The sequence below is a fragment of the Eupeodes corollae genome, chromosome 1 (genome assembly GCF_945859685.1).
Source record: "Eupeodes corollae chromosome 1, idEupCoro1.1, whole genome shotgun sequence".
Lineage (NCBI taxonomy): Eukaryota > Metazoa > Arthropoda > Insecta > Diptera > Syrphidae > Eupeodes > Eupeodes corollae.
In genome coordinates, this window is record NC_079147.1 from 59433245 (window position 1) to 59451858 (window position 18614).

The following is an 18614-nucleotide window of genomic DNA, read 5'->3' on the forward strand; positions in this document are numbered from 1 at the left end:
CGTTTTAAACGGCATCGTTTTAGAAGAAATACAGACTGATTATTTCACTTAACCATAAAGGGCACCAAAAAGTAAGTTTTTGCTGGCAATACTGTGTGACAATAAACATTTGAGAATTATCATCTCTCCAAACACGGATTATCGGTTTATTGATCTATCTTTTAAACCAAAGGTGAGTTTCAAAAAAGGACCAATATTTCCACAAATAATTTGTCGAATTTAGAACGTTGTTCAAGTGTCAGTCTATTCACGTTAAAACAATAATTGTCTCTTTAGCTGTGTGAAATGTGTCGGTACCTTGTTGAAGCCACAGCTCTTGATGATCGAAAAAGTCCTAAAACATGGCTCTTTAGCGGTCACTATTGACTGTAACGTTTTAAACGGCATCGTTTTAGAAGAAATACAGACTGATTATTTCACTTAACCATAAAGGGCACCAAAAAGTAAGTTTTTGCTGGCAATACTGTGTGACAATAAACATTTGAGAATTATCATCTCTCCAAACACGGATTATCGGTTTATTGATCTATCTTTTAAACCAAAGGTGAGTTTCAAAAAAGGACCAATATTTCCACAAATAATTTGTTGAATTTAGAACGTTGTTCAAGTGTCAGTCTATTCACGTTAAAATGTCAAACCAAATTAAAAACGAATCACTTGATAGCTGCTGACAAAATGGACACCAGTCAAAATAATTTTACAAACTTTAAGTGTTTGAGTGAGACTTCCTTTCAAGTTTGAACCGATATTAGAACAGCTAAAAGTTCAGTTTTTCAAATTGATAGTAACCAACGAGTATTTTCAATAATTCGTGTCAAAAAACGTCACGTGCAGGACTTACCACCTTAAATCATTTGTGTATGACGTACCGCCTTAAAATAAATACGGAACAGGTAGGGTTACGGATGAAAATATACACATGCCACGATATATAGAGCTTTCCATTAAAGAGTTTTCGTTTTAATACAAAACAGCAGTATTGAAAAAAATTTTAATTGACGTTTATTTGATTGTAAACTAGCAGAAATATCAAGAAATATATACCAAAGGACTAATTAACATATTTTCGACTGTATGTCCTCGATAATTTCGCAAATATCATCTTTTAGGCCTTGAATCAATTTTGGAGTAGTAACATATATGTGGCCCAACGAAAAAACAGTGACAAAATGTTCAAAAAACCATATTTCAGTAACCATTTGTGATCAGTTGGTCACCTTTAGGCTCGTTTAACACTTTACGGTTTTGACCGTACGGCAAAAAAACTGGACGGCGACATTTTGTTAGAGGCGCGAAGCAGAGCATAATACGCTTTTTTATTATACCTTCACGGCAAAATACCGGCACCGCGCCGTGTAGCAACCGTCTACTGCCACTACAGTATACGGCAGTCAGACGGTGCGATAAGCTTAGTGGCGTACGTGACGAAATGCATTTTTTCACATTATACGATCTTATTTGTGCAGTAGAGTTCGATCAGCCACTTTAAGACACGATTACGATACGAAGCACAGAAACTCTGCATACATCGTGTTTAACCGTACGGTTAAAACCGTTTAATGTGTAATTAGCCATTGATCCGGTTTTTTTGCCGTAGGTATGGTCCAAACCGTGAAGTCTGAAACGAGCCTTACAGGAGTTAACACGGTCAGGAAAACTTTCCTCAAAATTCAAAATATTACATCAACACCTTCCAACAATACAAAATTAATCCCTTCAAACACACCAGAACGAAAATGTATAAAATATCGACAACAAACCGGGGATTTCGTCAACATTACAGGATCCAGTAGCAATATTTTCAGTTCTACTTTAGTGAGTCACACGGTCTTGATCCTTCAAATCATCAACATCGTGCTTTACGACGACCCATTTTACTGACTAATTTTGAAGTGAATGTTTTACAATTTCAAAACTTCACAAAAAGTCGGATATTCAAAATAAAACTTCTTATTGGAAAACGCTCTACTTTACGAAGCAATCGTTGAAGATTTAAAAACAGAAAATATTAGAATCCACGAAAAAGTCGTGTATTTCCCTAAATAATTCGCTATTGACATCTTTTTTATACTATATTATTATTAAAGCCCCGTAGTACCCGTGGCATGAAAGTTAGTACCGTTGGACTGTCATGCAAGAGGTCTTGGGTTCAATCCCTACCTGAGCATTCTCTTGAGTTTTTTTTTTCACGGGTACTGCCTCTTGCGAGAAAATGCCAAATCCTCGAAGAATGATTCTTGTCATGAAAAGTGCTTTTCAAATAAGCTGTTTGGACTCGGCTTAAAACTGTAGGTCCCCTTCATCCCTGAAAACAGTGCTCGCACATAGGAAGGGTTGAGAGTTATGGGCCTATTTATTTTTTATTATTAAAGCCTTATATTAAATTAAGAAAAATTACCACACTTAAACATTTTTTTTTGACTCACCCTATAAATTAGGTATAAATTTAAATATATATTTAACCCATAGTATCTCGATTATTTTAATGGTTTTTGGTTTATCATCAGATAATTACCCTAATTGTTTCGTAATTGGAAAATTTGTTCCATAAGCAAGTATCTTCGAGTATGTATGAATGTGTGTGTATTCGAGTAGGTATAATCATATATTATTTGTTTGTGAAGGGCTCCTTGAAAGACAGAATAGAACCGAACCAAACGGGACGGGAAATGAGGGTTTGTCTTTGATTTTTATCAAACTTAATAAGCCCCCAGGACAAGAATAACACATAAATCAATGTTCGGTTTTAGAGAAAATACCTTTTGTGTCTATTGTATGTGGCTATGGCTACTCTTTGGCAAATAACCTCAGGCAAACTAAATCGATTATGTTTACATATGAAAGATGGGATGGTGTGTTATGGTGGGTTCAAGACCCATGGTTTGAGTTTAGAGTGGAGTGAAGTTTAGTTGAGTTGAGTTCGGTTAGATTGGGTTTGGGTGGGTTTGGGTTAAGTTAGATTGGGTTGAGCAAACGATGATGCTATATGACGTTATCTTTGAACTTCCTTGAGTGTCAGAAGAGCTAGGTGCCTATCAATATAGGGTGTGCCATCAATATAAGGTTACGTACACATCAACCTTTCTACCATCGCTCATATTGTCGTAGTTGTCTTAAAGCACACATTAGGTAACAGAAGCCCGTCTATGTGTCATGGCGACTAGAAGGGAGTTCAATTTGAACAAATAAAATAGATCAGTAGAATGTGTCAGTCAGAAATATGGAGCACACAAATAGAAAAAAGTAAAATAAAATAAAGAAAACGGAAGACCTTTTGTGTGGAAGAAAAAAAGTCACCAAAGTTTTATTATGATTATTTTTGTACTTTTTCTATGAAAAGAAGCAGAAAAAAACGAATAAACATCCCCTGAGACTTAACCTCACCGTCGTCGTTGTCGTTCTTTTCTTTTATCATCAAAATCATCCTCATCCTTATCCTGTAAGCATCGTCATCATGGTCGATGTCATTTTCGAGTCTAGGTGTGCCCACGAGCATATATGACATATTTTGGTTGTTTTTGTTGTTATTGTTTCCATCCCAAAAGAAAAATAAATAACAGCTAAGTCATAATTTTTAAGTCTTTTTGTAATAGCAGCTGTATTTCTTTTTCTAGCCAACAACCCCTAAAGGAAGTCAGGAATAAAATAATAATAGGTCCTTTCAATCCTCACACCCACATCTCAAAAATATCCTTGCGAATTTTTTACATGAAAATCTTTTCAAAATATTGTTTTTCTTTTTTTATTTTTTAAGTAATAATAAACGTAAAGTACATACGTTTTATCTAACATATATATTTTATCAAAAAAAAGGACCTGCTGTTTTTGAAAAACGAGTGTGCATCATCATCAAAATTATTCACCCACCATTCTCTCACACATTGTGTTCCTAACCTATACATACCAACCTCTAACCACCTATGTTATATGAGGCCTATTTCGTTTGAGAGATGGGGGTTAACATGATATAGCATTTTTATTAGAAGAAGACACAACCATTATAAGCTTTCTGTCAAAAACAACAATCTTAGAATTCATAGAAACGAAAGATAAAAAAAAACGAAAATTATAGAACAAAAAACACGAGTTCTCTGAGTTGATGTGTATGTTGCGTGTGGTTTTTGACATTTGAAGTTGCTTTTGATGTGGAAAAAATTATATCATAACAATCTTAGAATATTATAACGCACTTGTTGCGATGCTGAATTAGGTTGGTATTTGGAGAAGAGAACTTTAAGCTTTATTGGTTTTTTTTGGTTGAATTAATTCAAGTATTTTTATGGTGGTTGTGTTTGTCTTTGATTTAAAATCTGTTTTTGAAAGATTTTTTATTCATGATTTTTGATAAATATTGATTGCTGTCCAATGATGATGAAAATAGTCTTTATACGGACGAAAAGTTTTGATAAGCCTCAAGGCCTTAAATCAACATTTTGGCAAAGGTGCTTTTGTTTCATTGTTTTTTTTAGGAAGTTACTGGGCTTAATCGAAGATTTAAAAGATTTTTAAGCATCTTAATATCGTTTAACTTTTCTGAAAAGTTAAATTTAAAAAATGATTACTTTGGATTTGATTTATTTTATTAATCCACATGATTTTTCAACATCTGAGTATTTCAGTCGTGTCTTATTAGTTTTCAAAAATTGTGTTCTAGGTTTAAGTTTTTAACTTCAATTAAATGGTATTGTTTCGAAACCGTAAACTTAACTGTTATTTTAAATTTTTTTTCTAAAATAGAATTTTTAATATTTAAAAAATAGTTTAATATTTACAATAAATTCAAAACAACAGCTTGGCTAGAATCCCGAACAATATTGGCCCAAAATTAACGGTCTGTCACTGTTTTGTCCCGATACGATACTAAAACTTTTCTCGTTTCGTAGTCCAATCTAAGGTATACTATTTTTTAATAAATTGGGAATAAATTCTTAGTATTACTTTTGAAAATGTCCCGTTATTAAACTAATGTACCAATATTTTTAGACTGAACTTACCCAAATAAGTTTCGTGAATAAGATCAAGGTCTTCTTATCTAAAAAGAATGAAAAGGATTATGAAGAGCTAGGTATTAAAAATATCATCACTTTCCCTGGGTTTTGTCTACATTTCCCGATTTTGGAAAAAATTTGGTGTCATGTGTGGCATCAGTATCTAGAAACTCTAAGCTTTCTACATTTTTCCAGTAATTTTGTTCAAAGCTTGCCACCGCTATCGACATCGCCATAGCCGTAGCCATACCTTCCATAACAGTTTCATCTATTCTCAACTTTTCATACTTTCCTAAATAAGTTTCGTGGATAAGATCATTCCTTGTTGTTCCTCTGATGATGAGAAGATCAACGTCTTTTTAACTTAGAAGACTGAAAAAGATTATGGACAGTTAGGTATGAAAAATATCATCAACTTCCCATGGTTTTGTGTGTATATCACGATGTTGGAAGAATCTTGATGAAGTGATAATTTGATATCAACTAAATGGCGAAATGTTTATAATAACTGTTAGCGTCATTTATAGCGTCATTTTCTAGCAACTATTAGCTTTCTCCATTTTTCCAGTAATTTTGTTAAAAGCTTGACGCCGCCATCGTCATAGCCATTCCTTCCATAACAGTTCCATCTATTTTTAAGTTGTTTGGATAAGATCATTCTTTGTTATTCCTCTGATGATGATAAGATCAACGTCTTTTTAACTTAGAAGACTGAAAAGGATTATGGACACTTAGGTATCAAAAATATCATCAACTTCCCATGGTTTCGTGTGTATATCACGATGTTGGAAGAATCTTGATGAAGTGATAATTTGATACCAACTAAGGGGCGAAATGTTTATAACAACTGCTAGCGTCATTTTCTAGCAACTATTAGCTTTCTCCTTTTTTCTAGTAATTTTGGTTAAAACTTTTTGAGTTATTTCAGATCAATAACTGTTGAATTACAAATAGCGCCATTTTTGAGTACGGACGAGTTTTTTTTTTAAATAAGAAGGTAATGTAAAAGAGGTACAAATTCGGGAATACCTTTTAAAATACTTTCTATGGAATAGAGTGACTTTGCTAATGCCAAGATGCCTGAAGTCTTTAGATTTCCAATTAAACTCGTTGTCATAGACTTCACACTCTCAAGAAAAGTGTCAATATTTACGTTAGATCCTGCCTTTCTTGGATGCAAATGTGTTTGTAGATTGGAATTTGTCCACTTCGTAGAGAATAGTCTTTTCGGAAGCCTAGCTACTGGGATTGAAGAAGCTATCTGAATATCTCTTGATCAGACCCCTTACTTCCATTTAAAACACTTAAAGTCTCCCCTAATGATTTCAGAAGACAAATAACAGCAAATTTGACTTATGTAGCTCCAACAATATGGCCGAAATCACCTGTGAAATTTCTAAAATCCCTACATTCGAAAACCCTTCCTTAACCACAAAATTTCAACATAACAGGCTTCCTATAGTTTCTTCCTGAAAGACGTCTTAATTCCCCTTGGAATCATGTGCAAGTCTTTAAAACAAATTAAATTGAACGAAAAAAAATAAGAAAAACAATCTAGCTAACCGCTTACGGTACACAGTATACCTTTCATTATACCCCACCTGTCCATAACCTTTTTTTTGCTAAAGCTCTTAAACCCATCAGTTTTCATTTTTCCCCCTGTAAACAAAACATAACCCGTGTAGATTTATTAACAACTCTTACTCTTCATTTAGTTATCTACTCATCCTTCACGACGTTAAATAATTTTAGGTCAAGCATAATAAATAAGCCAAACACAATCTATCTTCTTCTGGCCCGCTCTTTATATATATGTATACCTACACTTTTAAGTATACCTAACCTACCTACTTGGTAAAGTTATACCTAATGTCGGGTCGGCAGTGGTTGAGGGTTTGCAAATGGGATAGAAGCGATGGATTGAGGGTTTGATATTTTTATTATTTAACAAGAAAATAATTTCAAGTTTCAATTCTAATGAGCTCATTCCTATCCTTCTGTGTCGTTTTCGTTTTCGTTGTCGTTGGCCGTTTTGGTCTGATGATGAGATGGCTAGCAGCCTGCCGCCGCCGTCGCCATTGCCATCGCCGTAGCCATACCTTCCATCACAGTTCCATCTACTCTCAATTTAGTGAACTAATATTCTGCTACTTCTGCTGCTACTGCCATACTGAATGGTGCTTCTGTTAAAAGTGCCCTACATCGGCAAGCTTGTCCTGTTGTATACTGCTACGTCTAGATCTATCATTTACAATATAGGGTACCTTACCTATTCCTGCCTTACATACCATACACCCTTATATAGTACAATTTTGGTGCGGTTGGGATCCTTTTGAGCTATTAAAAATGAATGGAACGTAATGTATCTATAATTTTTCGCTAAAATCTCATCGCTACTTTGGGGAAGTACCTTTTGATTTATTTGTGTAGGTTTTTCATAGGATTTAGCCTTAAAGTGTATTATAGTGAGGATGAGAAGGTATAGGAATAGGTGTACCTGAATATTTTGGGGTTGGTTTTTTTTAGTCTTTTTTTTTATTATTGAAGGTATGTTCATCTTTTTATCCCTCGAAGAAGATAACATAGCGAGATTGGGATGAGAGCACATGGTTTTTAAGATGAACTGTGTTTTTCTTTTTTTTCCATATTTTTCAAAAGCGTGCGTTGTCGGTCGTCTTTTTTCTAGGTCTCCCAATTTATTCCTAAGAATAATCATGATTTTTTTTTCATTTTCTTTATTTTCTCGCATAGATAGATTTTCATGAAATATTTTTCTTTCTTTTTGTTAAGAAGTGGAAGTGGAGTTATAGCAGAGGGTTTTTCTTTCTTTATATCCTTTGTGATAATTTTGTTGCCTCGTCTTTATTTAGTTGGTTTGAATTGTCTGTCTAAAGCAGATTCATTTTATTTTTCTTCTGTGTGAAGGCTTAACAAGGGGAAAAAAATCAAGAAAATACCAGAGAAAATCGTCATCATTATTAATGAACTCTTATTTTGATTAGGTTTGTTATGGTTTTTATGATACAGTTTCTTTTTTTGTTGTTTTTATATTAAATTTCATATTTTTTAGACAGCAACAAAAATTGGTTTAAGATGGATTTAAGTATAAAGATAACCTCATTTTGAGAGTTTGAATGCACAGATGGGACGTGAGTTATACGAATTAATTTGCATTATTGTGAATGAATCACAAATATTAGAGTTTGAGGGAGGATTGCACTCACACCATAAAAATAATTGGGCTCACATTTGTACAATCTTATTAAAAGACATTAAAAATACTTGCAATAAAATTAATCTCATAACTTTGGATTGGGGTTCTACTCCAAACAATGTAATCAATTACTAATTGTATTTACAACAGTTCTTAAATGTAGGAGTCAAGCTTTGAATTAAGGTAAAGCCAAGACAACATTACTCACACACATAAATGGTTTAGAGTTGCAAGTCACTAGGCCCTAGTTCTCAACTGACTAATGCACCACCTTATTTATTTATTACAAGAAGGAGAAGCTATGAGGAGTATCTTTGAGTTATGATTAATATCTTTTGAGTTGGGTCAAAATTCTAAACCGAAAAAATACTACAAACCACAAATTTATAAAATCTCATTCGTTCTATTTTTAAAACCATAAAATTCAAAACATGTTTTAGTTATTTTAGATCAATGTTTTGTTTGTTGTAACCTTAGGAACATACTTACTTACTTATAAGGTGGGCCTCAACCAACCTCCGTGTCCAGCCAGCTCGATTCTTAGCTAGCTGTCTCCAGTTTCGCACGCCAAGTTGATTGAGATCATCTCCCACATATGTGCGCTAGCTGATTCGCGGTCTTCCTCTACTGCGCCGTCCCTCGGAATTGGTTTCGAAGACCTTCCAAGCTGTGAAGCGTTGCTGTCCCTTCGCTCTGCATGACCCAGCCATCTAATTCTTTGCACTTTTATGCTTTTAATAAGGTCATTGTCGACGTTCGTCGTTGTATCTTCTCCTCCACTCTCCATCTATGTAGACAGGACCTAAATCACCTTAAGAGTTTTTCTCTCGAAGCATTTAAAGACGCTCTCATCTTTATATGACAGTTCCAGGACTCCTCGCTATAATTGATGAAGATTGTCTTATATATGGTGATTTTAGATGCTCGAAATAAGACTTTACTAATCAATTGCCTTCTAAGTCCAAATAAGCACCTTTTTGCGAGAGTTATTATTCGTTTGATTACAGCGCTGGTGTCTTTGTCTGTGTTTATAGCCTATGTAGACAAAGTCCTAAAAGCTTAAGTTATAGCTATCCAAAATGGTGTTTGATTTTTAGATTACACCATAAACTTGGTCAAGCTAAGCCATCTTCTCCGCTTCCTTCGCAATGCTTAAAAACGCTTCACTGCTATCAGGCTTTAATCTTTCAACTATGTCAATGTCATCAGAAGATTGTGTCTCTAGTCTTGACGGTTAAGTTTTCCAGAACGGCGTTGAAGAAGTCGCATGACAGTGCATTGACTTGTCTAAAACCTTTTTTGACATCAAATGCATCGGTGAGATCTTTTCCGAAACCGATAAGTTTGACAGGGATTCCAAAACTAGACATTTCTATGTAAAACTCTTACCTAAAGATGATGTCATAAGTGGTTTTAGAATGGATAAAGAGATGTTGGGTATCAATTTGAAGTTAATGGGTTTTTTTCAAGATGGTGGACTCTCCTGGTCTGAATTCACACTGATAATTACCTATCAAACGTTTACATAATATGGCAGAAAGTATCTTAATTTACTCAAAGAACAAGACGTCTTAATCGTAAGACAGCCAGAGCGTGCTTTCCTGAATGGATATTTCTTGGCTTCTCACTTAAGAAATTTTGTATACTTGAATGTCTTGAATGTTTTTTAGCCTTTTGGTAAAGTTAAACGTGTTGTTTTATTTGCTCTTAAAACAATCACATAAGAAAGGTGCACTGGGGCGTATACGTAATACAAAATTCAAAATTTTTAAGTTTAGCTTAATTACAGAAAAACGTAGCTGACCTTTCAACTGTTTTTTTTTTTTGTGAATAAATTGTTAAACATTTATTTAAAAAAATATTGTTTCAAATACTTACAGTATTAAGAACAAGTAAATTATTTTTAAAGACGCTTTTTATTTTGTTTTTCTTAAAATATTTGAGAAGATTTTCGACTTAATTAAAGAAAGAAAACATTGAATGCAGGACAAACAAATTGTGATTTTTATTGGTTAAGTTAAACGAGTTGATTCATTTGCTCCTAAATCAAACAAATGTGAAACGTACACCAAGGCGTATACGTAATAAAAATACAAATTTTATATTTTACCAAAAAATAGCAAACATGCTATTTAGTTACTTACAATAACAAAAGAACGTCTGCCCTTTAAACTGTTTTGTAAATACGTATTCAAATATGTATTCAAAAAAAAATATGATTTAAAATAAAGAACGCTTAAATTTTGTTTAAGGACGTTTTTTATTTTGTTGTTAACATTTCAAAAATTTGAAAACGATTTTCGACTTAACTCAGGAAAGAGATTATTCAATTCACGACGATTAACGGCAAACAAATTGTTATTCCTTATTTCACCATACAAAAACTATTGATACGGCTTTAAAAATTTTATGGAAACATATCCGACAAAATACATTTTTAAACAGCTTTTCCAGGAAATAGTGAAAACATGGGGCACATGCTAAATTAATAAAAAAAAAAACAAAATACAATATTAATAAACACATTTAATTCGAATTTGATTCTAAATCGATTGTATAATTACAAACATAAAAATAAAACCATAATGTTTCAGCAAATGCAAAAATTGAAATAAAACTCAAATGCAAAAATTGAATAATTTAAATCACTTTTTAATTTGTTTTCTTTTTTTTTCATTTGATGCATACGAAGTGGTTTGTTTTTATTGTTTAATATTTTTTTTCGAGTAAAAATAACAAATATTATTACTAATCCATTTTTCACATTCTCGTCAGCAACACACTCAGCAATTTCAATTGTGGAAATAATAAAATTGAAAAGAGATAAAGGGTTTTTTTGAAATGAGTGAACCATATTTTATTTTATCTGTAGCTAATTATCGGCTATTAATTTTAAACGATTATTTCCTTAAATTATCTGATTTGTTGTGAATTCAATAAAACTTAAAAAAGTTATTCCCATCATCGATTATAAAAGTTAAAAAGCTTGCTTCTGATTAATTTCTATTTCAAATAAGAGGTAGGTGTATATTATTGAAGGGAATATTTAAGGTTTACAAATGAAAAATTGAATTCAGTACCATTTTGCAATCAAATATGTCCAAAAAATGAATATGTTTTTTTAACTACTTTACGAATAGTTTGTATGTTGGACAATTGAAACTTAACTTTAAAAAAAAGTCTAATAATTTTGTCACGTTTTTATCATTTATTTCTAAAGTAAATGCTCTGGGTTCCAAATTACAAAAGAGAACTTTACTTAACTTTAATTCATTATTTGACGTTTAAAAAAACATAGATTACATCAACTATGCAAATAAGTATCATTGTGCCAGAAAATTCAAAGTTTTCTAATGGATATGTTACATCTTCTCCTCAGACGTTATATAGGTTCTACCACTCTTGGGTTAAAATCGTTCGGGTTTCTTTCTAATTCAGTTTAATCTCCTTACTGCTGATGGCTGACAACCTTAGCTTGACGAACTCGGCTGGCTTCTTGGATTTGCATCTTGAATCCCTTCAATTTCAGGACACGCAGTAGTCGTGGTAATGATGCAATCAATTTCGTCAACCTGTGTACACAGATCGAAATTTTCTTTAGTATTGGATTCGGCCTTATTTTCACTCGAATTCTACTTCCGTCGTATAATAACGATGTGTCCTCTTAGGGCTGTGTTAGTATCCAATTGGTTCTGGTGGCGTCTCAGGTAACTACAGTTTATTTGAACTCCATACATGTTGTTTTCAAGAACTTCCTTGATGACTTCTTCTTCGACCACTTCTTCGACTGAAAATACTTGCGGACCAAAAACTTGTCGCGATCAATGGAAGTTGGCAGATGTACAATTCTGCGGTTCTTTTTCTCCTCATGAACAAAACTTCACAACTAATTGCGGTATTTTTGGCCATGAAGTTACTTTGCTGGTGGGTTGGGAGATTTTGATCGATATGTTAAAAGGAATCTTCCTGAACAACTTCTTCAATATTATAACAAACCTCTTTGCCTTTCCCTTTGATGCTGGATGAAAAGAAGCAGTTCTAAACTAAAGAATTGAGTGAATCCCGCAGAACTCCTTAAAGATTTGGGCCGTTGTCCGTCTAAATCACGTTTGGTAGTCCTTCAATCTCAAAAATTGATTTGATGGCCTTGTATGTAGCTTCGGTGGTAATAGAAGCCGTTAACACCACAAATGGAAACTTTGAAAAAGAGTCTACACATATGAACGACAATTTATTAGAAAAAAATGGACCAGCGAAGTTCAAGTGTATTCTTTTCCAGGCCTAATTTGCGAAAGAGGTCAGTTGCTATATTTTTTTTTGGAGTAGCATGCTTTTTGTTGACAAATACTGCATTCCGCGACCATCTTATTAATGTGTCTGTCTAAGCCTGGGAACCAAACATATTAGTGTACTAGTCGCTTCTTTCTTGAAAATCCCCAGTGGTCTTCATGGACGTACCTCAGAACTCTAGCCTACACTGCCAAATTTACTACCTGTTCACAATCTGCACTAAATAGAATTATTCTGAATTCTCAAGCCAACATGAAGTTACTTTGCTGGCGGCTTGAGAGGTTTTGATCGATATGTAAAAAGGAATTAGTAAAGAGTGGTATCAACGTATTTCTCCTCCTCCATGTTCTTTTTGAACAACTCCTTGAAAGTTATAACAAACCTCTTGCCTGGCCCTTGGATGCTGAATGAATAGGAGCTGTCCTGAATTGAGTGAATCTCGCAGAACTTCTAAGAGATTTTCGCCGTTGTCTGTTATAATCGCAAAAAAAAATTTGATGATCTTAATTGTAGCTTCGGCGGTTATAGAAACCATCGATACCACAAATGGAAACTTATGAAAAAGAGTCTTCACGTATGAGGCACATTTTATTAAAAAATGGACCAGCGAATTTCAAGTGTATTCTTTTCCAGGCCTCATTTGCGAAAAAGCTCAGATGCTTTATTCTTTCTGGGAGTCGCATGCATTTTGTTGATAAATAGTGCATTCCACGACCATCTTATCAATGTGTGTGTCTAAGACTTTGAACCAAACACGTTAGTGTGCTAGTCGCTTCTTTCTTGAAAAGCCCCAGTGGTCTTCATGGACGTACCTCAGAACTCTAGCCTACATTGCCAAATTTACTACCTGTTCACAATTTGCACTAAATAGAATTATTCTGAATTCTTAAGCCAACATGAAGTAACTTTGCTGGCGGCTTGAGAGGTTTTGATCGATATGTAAAAAGGAATTAGTAAAGAGTGGTATCAACGTATTTCTTCTCTTCCATGTTCTTTTTGAACAACTCCTTGAAAGTTATAACAAACCTCTTGCCTGGCCCTTGGATGCTGAATGAATAGGAGCTGTTCTGAATTGAGTGAATCTCGCAGAACTTCTAAGAGATTTTGGCCGTTGTCTGTCATAATCGCAAAAAAAAAATGTGATGATCTTAATTGTAGCTTCGGCGGTTATAGAAACCATCGATACCACTAATGGAAACTTTTGAAAAAGAGTCTCCACGTATGAGGCACATTTTTTTAAAAAATGGACCAGCGAATTTCAAGTGTATTTTTTTCCAGGCTTCATTTGCGAAAATGGTCAGTTGCTATTTTCTTTCTTAGAGTTGCATGCATTTTGTTGAAAAATAGAGCATTCCGTGACCATCTTATCAATGTGTCTGTCTAAGACCAAACATATTGGTGTGTTAGTCGCTCAAAGCCAACTTACCCTCAAAATACGGTTTGATATCTGCCTCGTAGCGGTAGCCTTCTTTCAGAACCGAATTCACTTTATAAACCTTCGCTAAGCGACTGTTTAAATTCTGTATCTGGGCCCACTGGAAGACGAATTAACGCATCTGCATTTCCATGTTTAGACGTCGTCATCGGGTGGTACTTAAATTCATAATTATAGGCCATAGGTCTAGATCCCAGTTCCGCAGCCGCCAAATTGCCATTTCTGGAGTGGCTTTACTCGGTCCGTCTGAAACTGAAACAGGTGTACCTACAAATAGGAGTCAAACATCTTCACACCATACACAATGGACAATTCTTCCTTATCCACTTGGCTAAATTATTTCACATGTTCTTCGAGAGTTTTTAAGACCAGGGGTAGCGTCTCATAATCGTGCATTTAAGCTTTTCTATCGCTTTCTGCTGTTCAGTTGCCCATACATAACTTGGCATTCTTTGTATGTAGTACATTTAGAAGTCCAGCTACTTGTGAGAAACTTGGAATAAATTGATAATAATAGTTCAATTTACCTATTAAAGTTTTCAATTCTTTAAAGTTCGTGAGCTGTGGTAATTTTCTAAGACCTTCTAAATGCTTTTCTAAATCACTTATTGCAGCGACACATAGCGTATGGCCCAAATGCTCTTACTGATCCTAGGTTAAATACATTGTTTTGTTGCATCTAAATACACCTTTTTCAACTTTTGCAAGGGTTCTAAATCATTTTTATTAGAAAAAAGGATATTATCGAGGTACACAGTTCCGGGGAGGTCGCTAAATATACCAATATCGCATCAGCTTCTTCAATTCTCTATCAAAATTTGGAAAGGATAACATTAAAATAATAATTGTATTTTAAAATTTTATTTGCATGGGGACCTTAGTACAAACTATTTAGGTTCGCGTATTCAGTGTTAATTAAATTTAAAATCGAAACTTAAAAAAAAAAAATTATTTATTTACTTTAAATAAATTTTTTTATAAATTTTGTCTATAAATTTTAATTAAATAATTTTTGTATAACAAAAATAAAATTGAAAATTATGAATATGATGTTTAAAAAATCGTTTTTTTTAGTGGTTTATATTGAAGTGTTTTAAGGCTAATTTATTTGAGAAATTAGTTTTAAAATACCGGCAATGAATATCATGAGCAAGAACATAAGACCCATTTGTAGAATAAAAAGTTTTGCTTTTTTGTTACTATCGACTCAAGGCCGGCCTAACCCCCAACCTAGATACAAAAATATTGACATAACTCACACGCCAAACATAAATTAAGCTCATTACCATTACATTTCAGTAGTTGTGATTAAGAGCTATTGAGTGCCTAATTTAAGTATTTAAATTTATTTATTGTTTTTTGTATTTTTTTCTTTTTTTTTCAAATTTAAATTATTGAATTTGTATATTATTTAATTTTATTTTAATAGAGCATTGTGCTTGCACTTAAAATAGATTGTTTTCTGATTTTCTTTTATTGTGTCTGATTAAATAAACGCTTCGTGCCCTCTTCATTAGTATTTTAAAATATATAGATAAATATATTTAGATAAATATAATATATGTGTGCTGTGAATAAATAGTTCAATTTATTTATTGAATTTAAATTAAAGTTTTAAAAATAAAAATTATTACATTTTTTATAGATTTAAATAAATTTATTGTGAGGATATTAAAAATTATAAATAATAAATTGATGTGTTGTTTTTGTTTGGGTTTTCAGATGTTTTGTTTTTTGGTTTTTCTTGTGGAATTTTATTAAATGTTGTTGTTTTGTGTTATGTGAAATCGCTATTTAGAATTTTTTTTAAATTACGTGCCATTTTGTATTTAAATTTTTATTTTTTTCTCTTTTTTATTGCAGGTAAGGATCAACGAAAAATTAATTTATATATTAAATGATATGGTAAGCGTTTTTATTAAAATTAAGTCTAATATCAAAAACAGAAAATAAAAATCTATTTTAATGTTTAAAATCAACATTAAGCATACAAATGTATCGTTTTTGAAGAGAGTTTTATTTTGTGACGTTAATTGACAAACAAATTAGAAATTAGACTACTTACGTTTTTTAACATTCAATTTTATTGAACAAATTTCTAAACGTGAAATAATTAATATCCAAATCATTCGTTGTATACAACTTTTCTATAATTTCTAAATATTAAATACAAAATCAAAGTTTTTAAGTCCTTAATTTGTGTTGTATTGACAAACAAAAAAATTACTTTCGACCTTCCACTTATGGCTACAATATCCATTTCCGGTGCAAAAAGATCGTTGAGATTAAAAAATTCACATCACGTATGAAGCCACATATCCAAGCAAATAAAATAATCTCATAAAGTTAAGCACTAGGTAGACAAATTTTTGAACACTAAATTAAAAACATTAACTTTTTCATGCCTAAACACAAATATTATACCCACATCATATCCTTTGCAGAGATTTTATAATAAGAGCAGAGCAAAACACATAAATACATACAAATGCAGAAAAGTTACTTTCAGAAATCTGAATCATATATAAATCCAATACTCTTATTTTCTGTTTGTTTTTGTTTCGTATTTTTTATTTTATTTTTTATTAAAACAGATAAACTCTCCATCTCTGCAACCAAGGTTCTGTAATTACAGTCTCAAAAGTACTGCAAATAACAGAGGACAACAACCAGCATACATACTCGTATATAATAAAAAGGATATATCTACGTACACCTATCTTTTCCTATCAAATAGACTTTTTTATAGTCTTGTTGTTGTGTGTGTTACTGTGTGGCATTCCACAAGTCGAATACGATATTAAAATTGTATATTTCTGAATCATACATGCACTCATATCCTTTTTAGTTCTCTCCTCTTGATAAAATTTATTTAAAAAAAAAATAATAAAGAAGAAAAAACAATTTTAAGCACACTGCAGTAGCAACGACATAACGGATATAGTCATGTTAAAAGTAATAAAAATATTTGCTGCAAAAATAAGATACAAAAATGTATCCTACCCGTAGTCCTAGGTACTTGTACTTGTATCCTTAAACTAGGAGAAGAGATATGGGTTAGGTATGTATTCGACCTGCATTGAGGCGCAACAAAATAAAAATCAATTTCTTAATATTTTCTTCATCTTCATGATGGTGCTTCCTTTTTTCACTTTACTTCATGTTTTTTTTTAAATGATAAACATGTAACCGCAACTAGTTACTCTAGGACATTGAACAGGGCTGTTTTACGAGTCATTGGGCCTTTATAAGCATTATTGAGCTTCTTCCATCTGGGTGTCATACAAAAATATTTAATTTTGCCTAAGCTTTGAACTTGAACCTAAAACTTTCTTAATATCAAATTTTGTTTTAACCATCTTTGAGTTGTTTCTATTTTGAAGAGTTTCCAATTCAAATGCGAAGAATTAGAATCTTGTGTTAATGTTGGGAAAACCACATCTTAGTCAATTTGCTCCTTAAGTCTTCTATACCAAAAAGAAAATCATATAAAATCTTATAATTCAAATGTAAAAGTCAGCTTGTTTGTTTGCTTGTTTGTCCGCCCTTCATGTCGCTATGGATCAATATTTTGACATGATTTTTACTGTGGATGTAGTTTAGAGCTTGGAAATTATCTTAAGCTACTTTTTACCGCGACAAAGTATCTCATTAATATCTTCTTTGAGCACATCCCCCGATAACACTTTGAATTAGATATAAAATAAATCATTTTCTTAGAACACTAATGAGTAGCATATCATTAGGAGCTGCCTGCTTTGGGACCAAATATCTTTGCCTATCATTGGTCGTTTCTTATAGTGAGATTAACGGACGAAACTATACTGACACACTATTCAAAAAAGGAGATTGGCGGTAAGAAACAGGGATAGGAGATGGTCGGACTTAGGATAAAGCCTTTCATACCCAGTAGAGTTTCTTAACTTACTTGAACTGTCCGGTATGTCCTCATATATAAGCTGCAACTAGGCGAACCATTTTTGCTTTTGCAAACTTTAGATGCCCCTCGATTAAGTTACGTTAAAAGAGTACGGGTCACACAACTTGAGCGAAACATCTTAACCAGTAACCCCGTTGGGAAGGGTTAAAATTTAATTTTTCATTGAACCCTAATAATTCCTGCGGGTTTACTATTCGCTTAGTTTCGCTATGACAATGAAAAAACTAAAAGTGGACTAGAAAAGACGTCCTTCATGACTCATATTAGACGGCGTTACTTATGGGTCCTCTTTATTTCTTTTGATTGTGGAAAGCTTACCAACTAAGCCATGTTTACTTACTCCTTTAATGTGAAATTTTGATTTTCTTTTACTACGCGTTCAAAGCAGAGTAGGCTCCCATCAAGACTCTGAAAGTACCTAATCCAGCCCTTTTTGCAATAAAGGAAAAGAAGTTAAGCCGCCTTTAAGGCCGCCATATCATCCAAATCACTAGAAGAAGACATCCATGTCTCAGTGTAGGAAAAAAGAAAACACGGACTACACGACATATATTTCCATCTTATTGTGGTAGCGACTTAAAAGATATACACGTGATGGCATACACAATCACATATAGAGGGTGATGGTGTTATTCTATACACACCGTTATACACCTATAAAGATAAATATGAGGCATACATTGTTGGTTATAGAGAGGGCAAAAGTATAAGGTACAAATATCTTATAGCAAGGTAAAAAAAAAATAT

General features: G+C 33.0%; 1 protein-coding gene across 17 annotated transcripts in view; it reads left to right on the plus strand.

Annotated features, from left to right (window-relative positions):
* Positions 1-18614, plus strand: part of LOC129940273 (polypyrimidine tract-binding protein 3) — a 768555-nt gene that overhangs the window by 565245 nt on the left and 184696 nt on the right. For 3 of the 17 annotated variants that reach the window (XM_056049752.1, XM_056049174.1, XM_056049253.1), the window contains one exon: positions 15791-15832. The exons of the other annotated variants lie outside the window; for them this stretch is intronic. In XM_056049752.1, the coding sequence (XP_055905727.1) occupies positions 15830-15832 (3 nt within the window). In that variant the 5' untranslated portion in view covers positions 15791-15829. The remainder of the gene's footprint in view (positions 1-15790; positions 15833-18614) is intronic. 17 annotated transcript variants of the gene reach the window in all.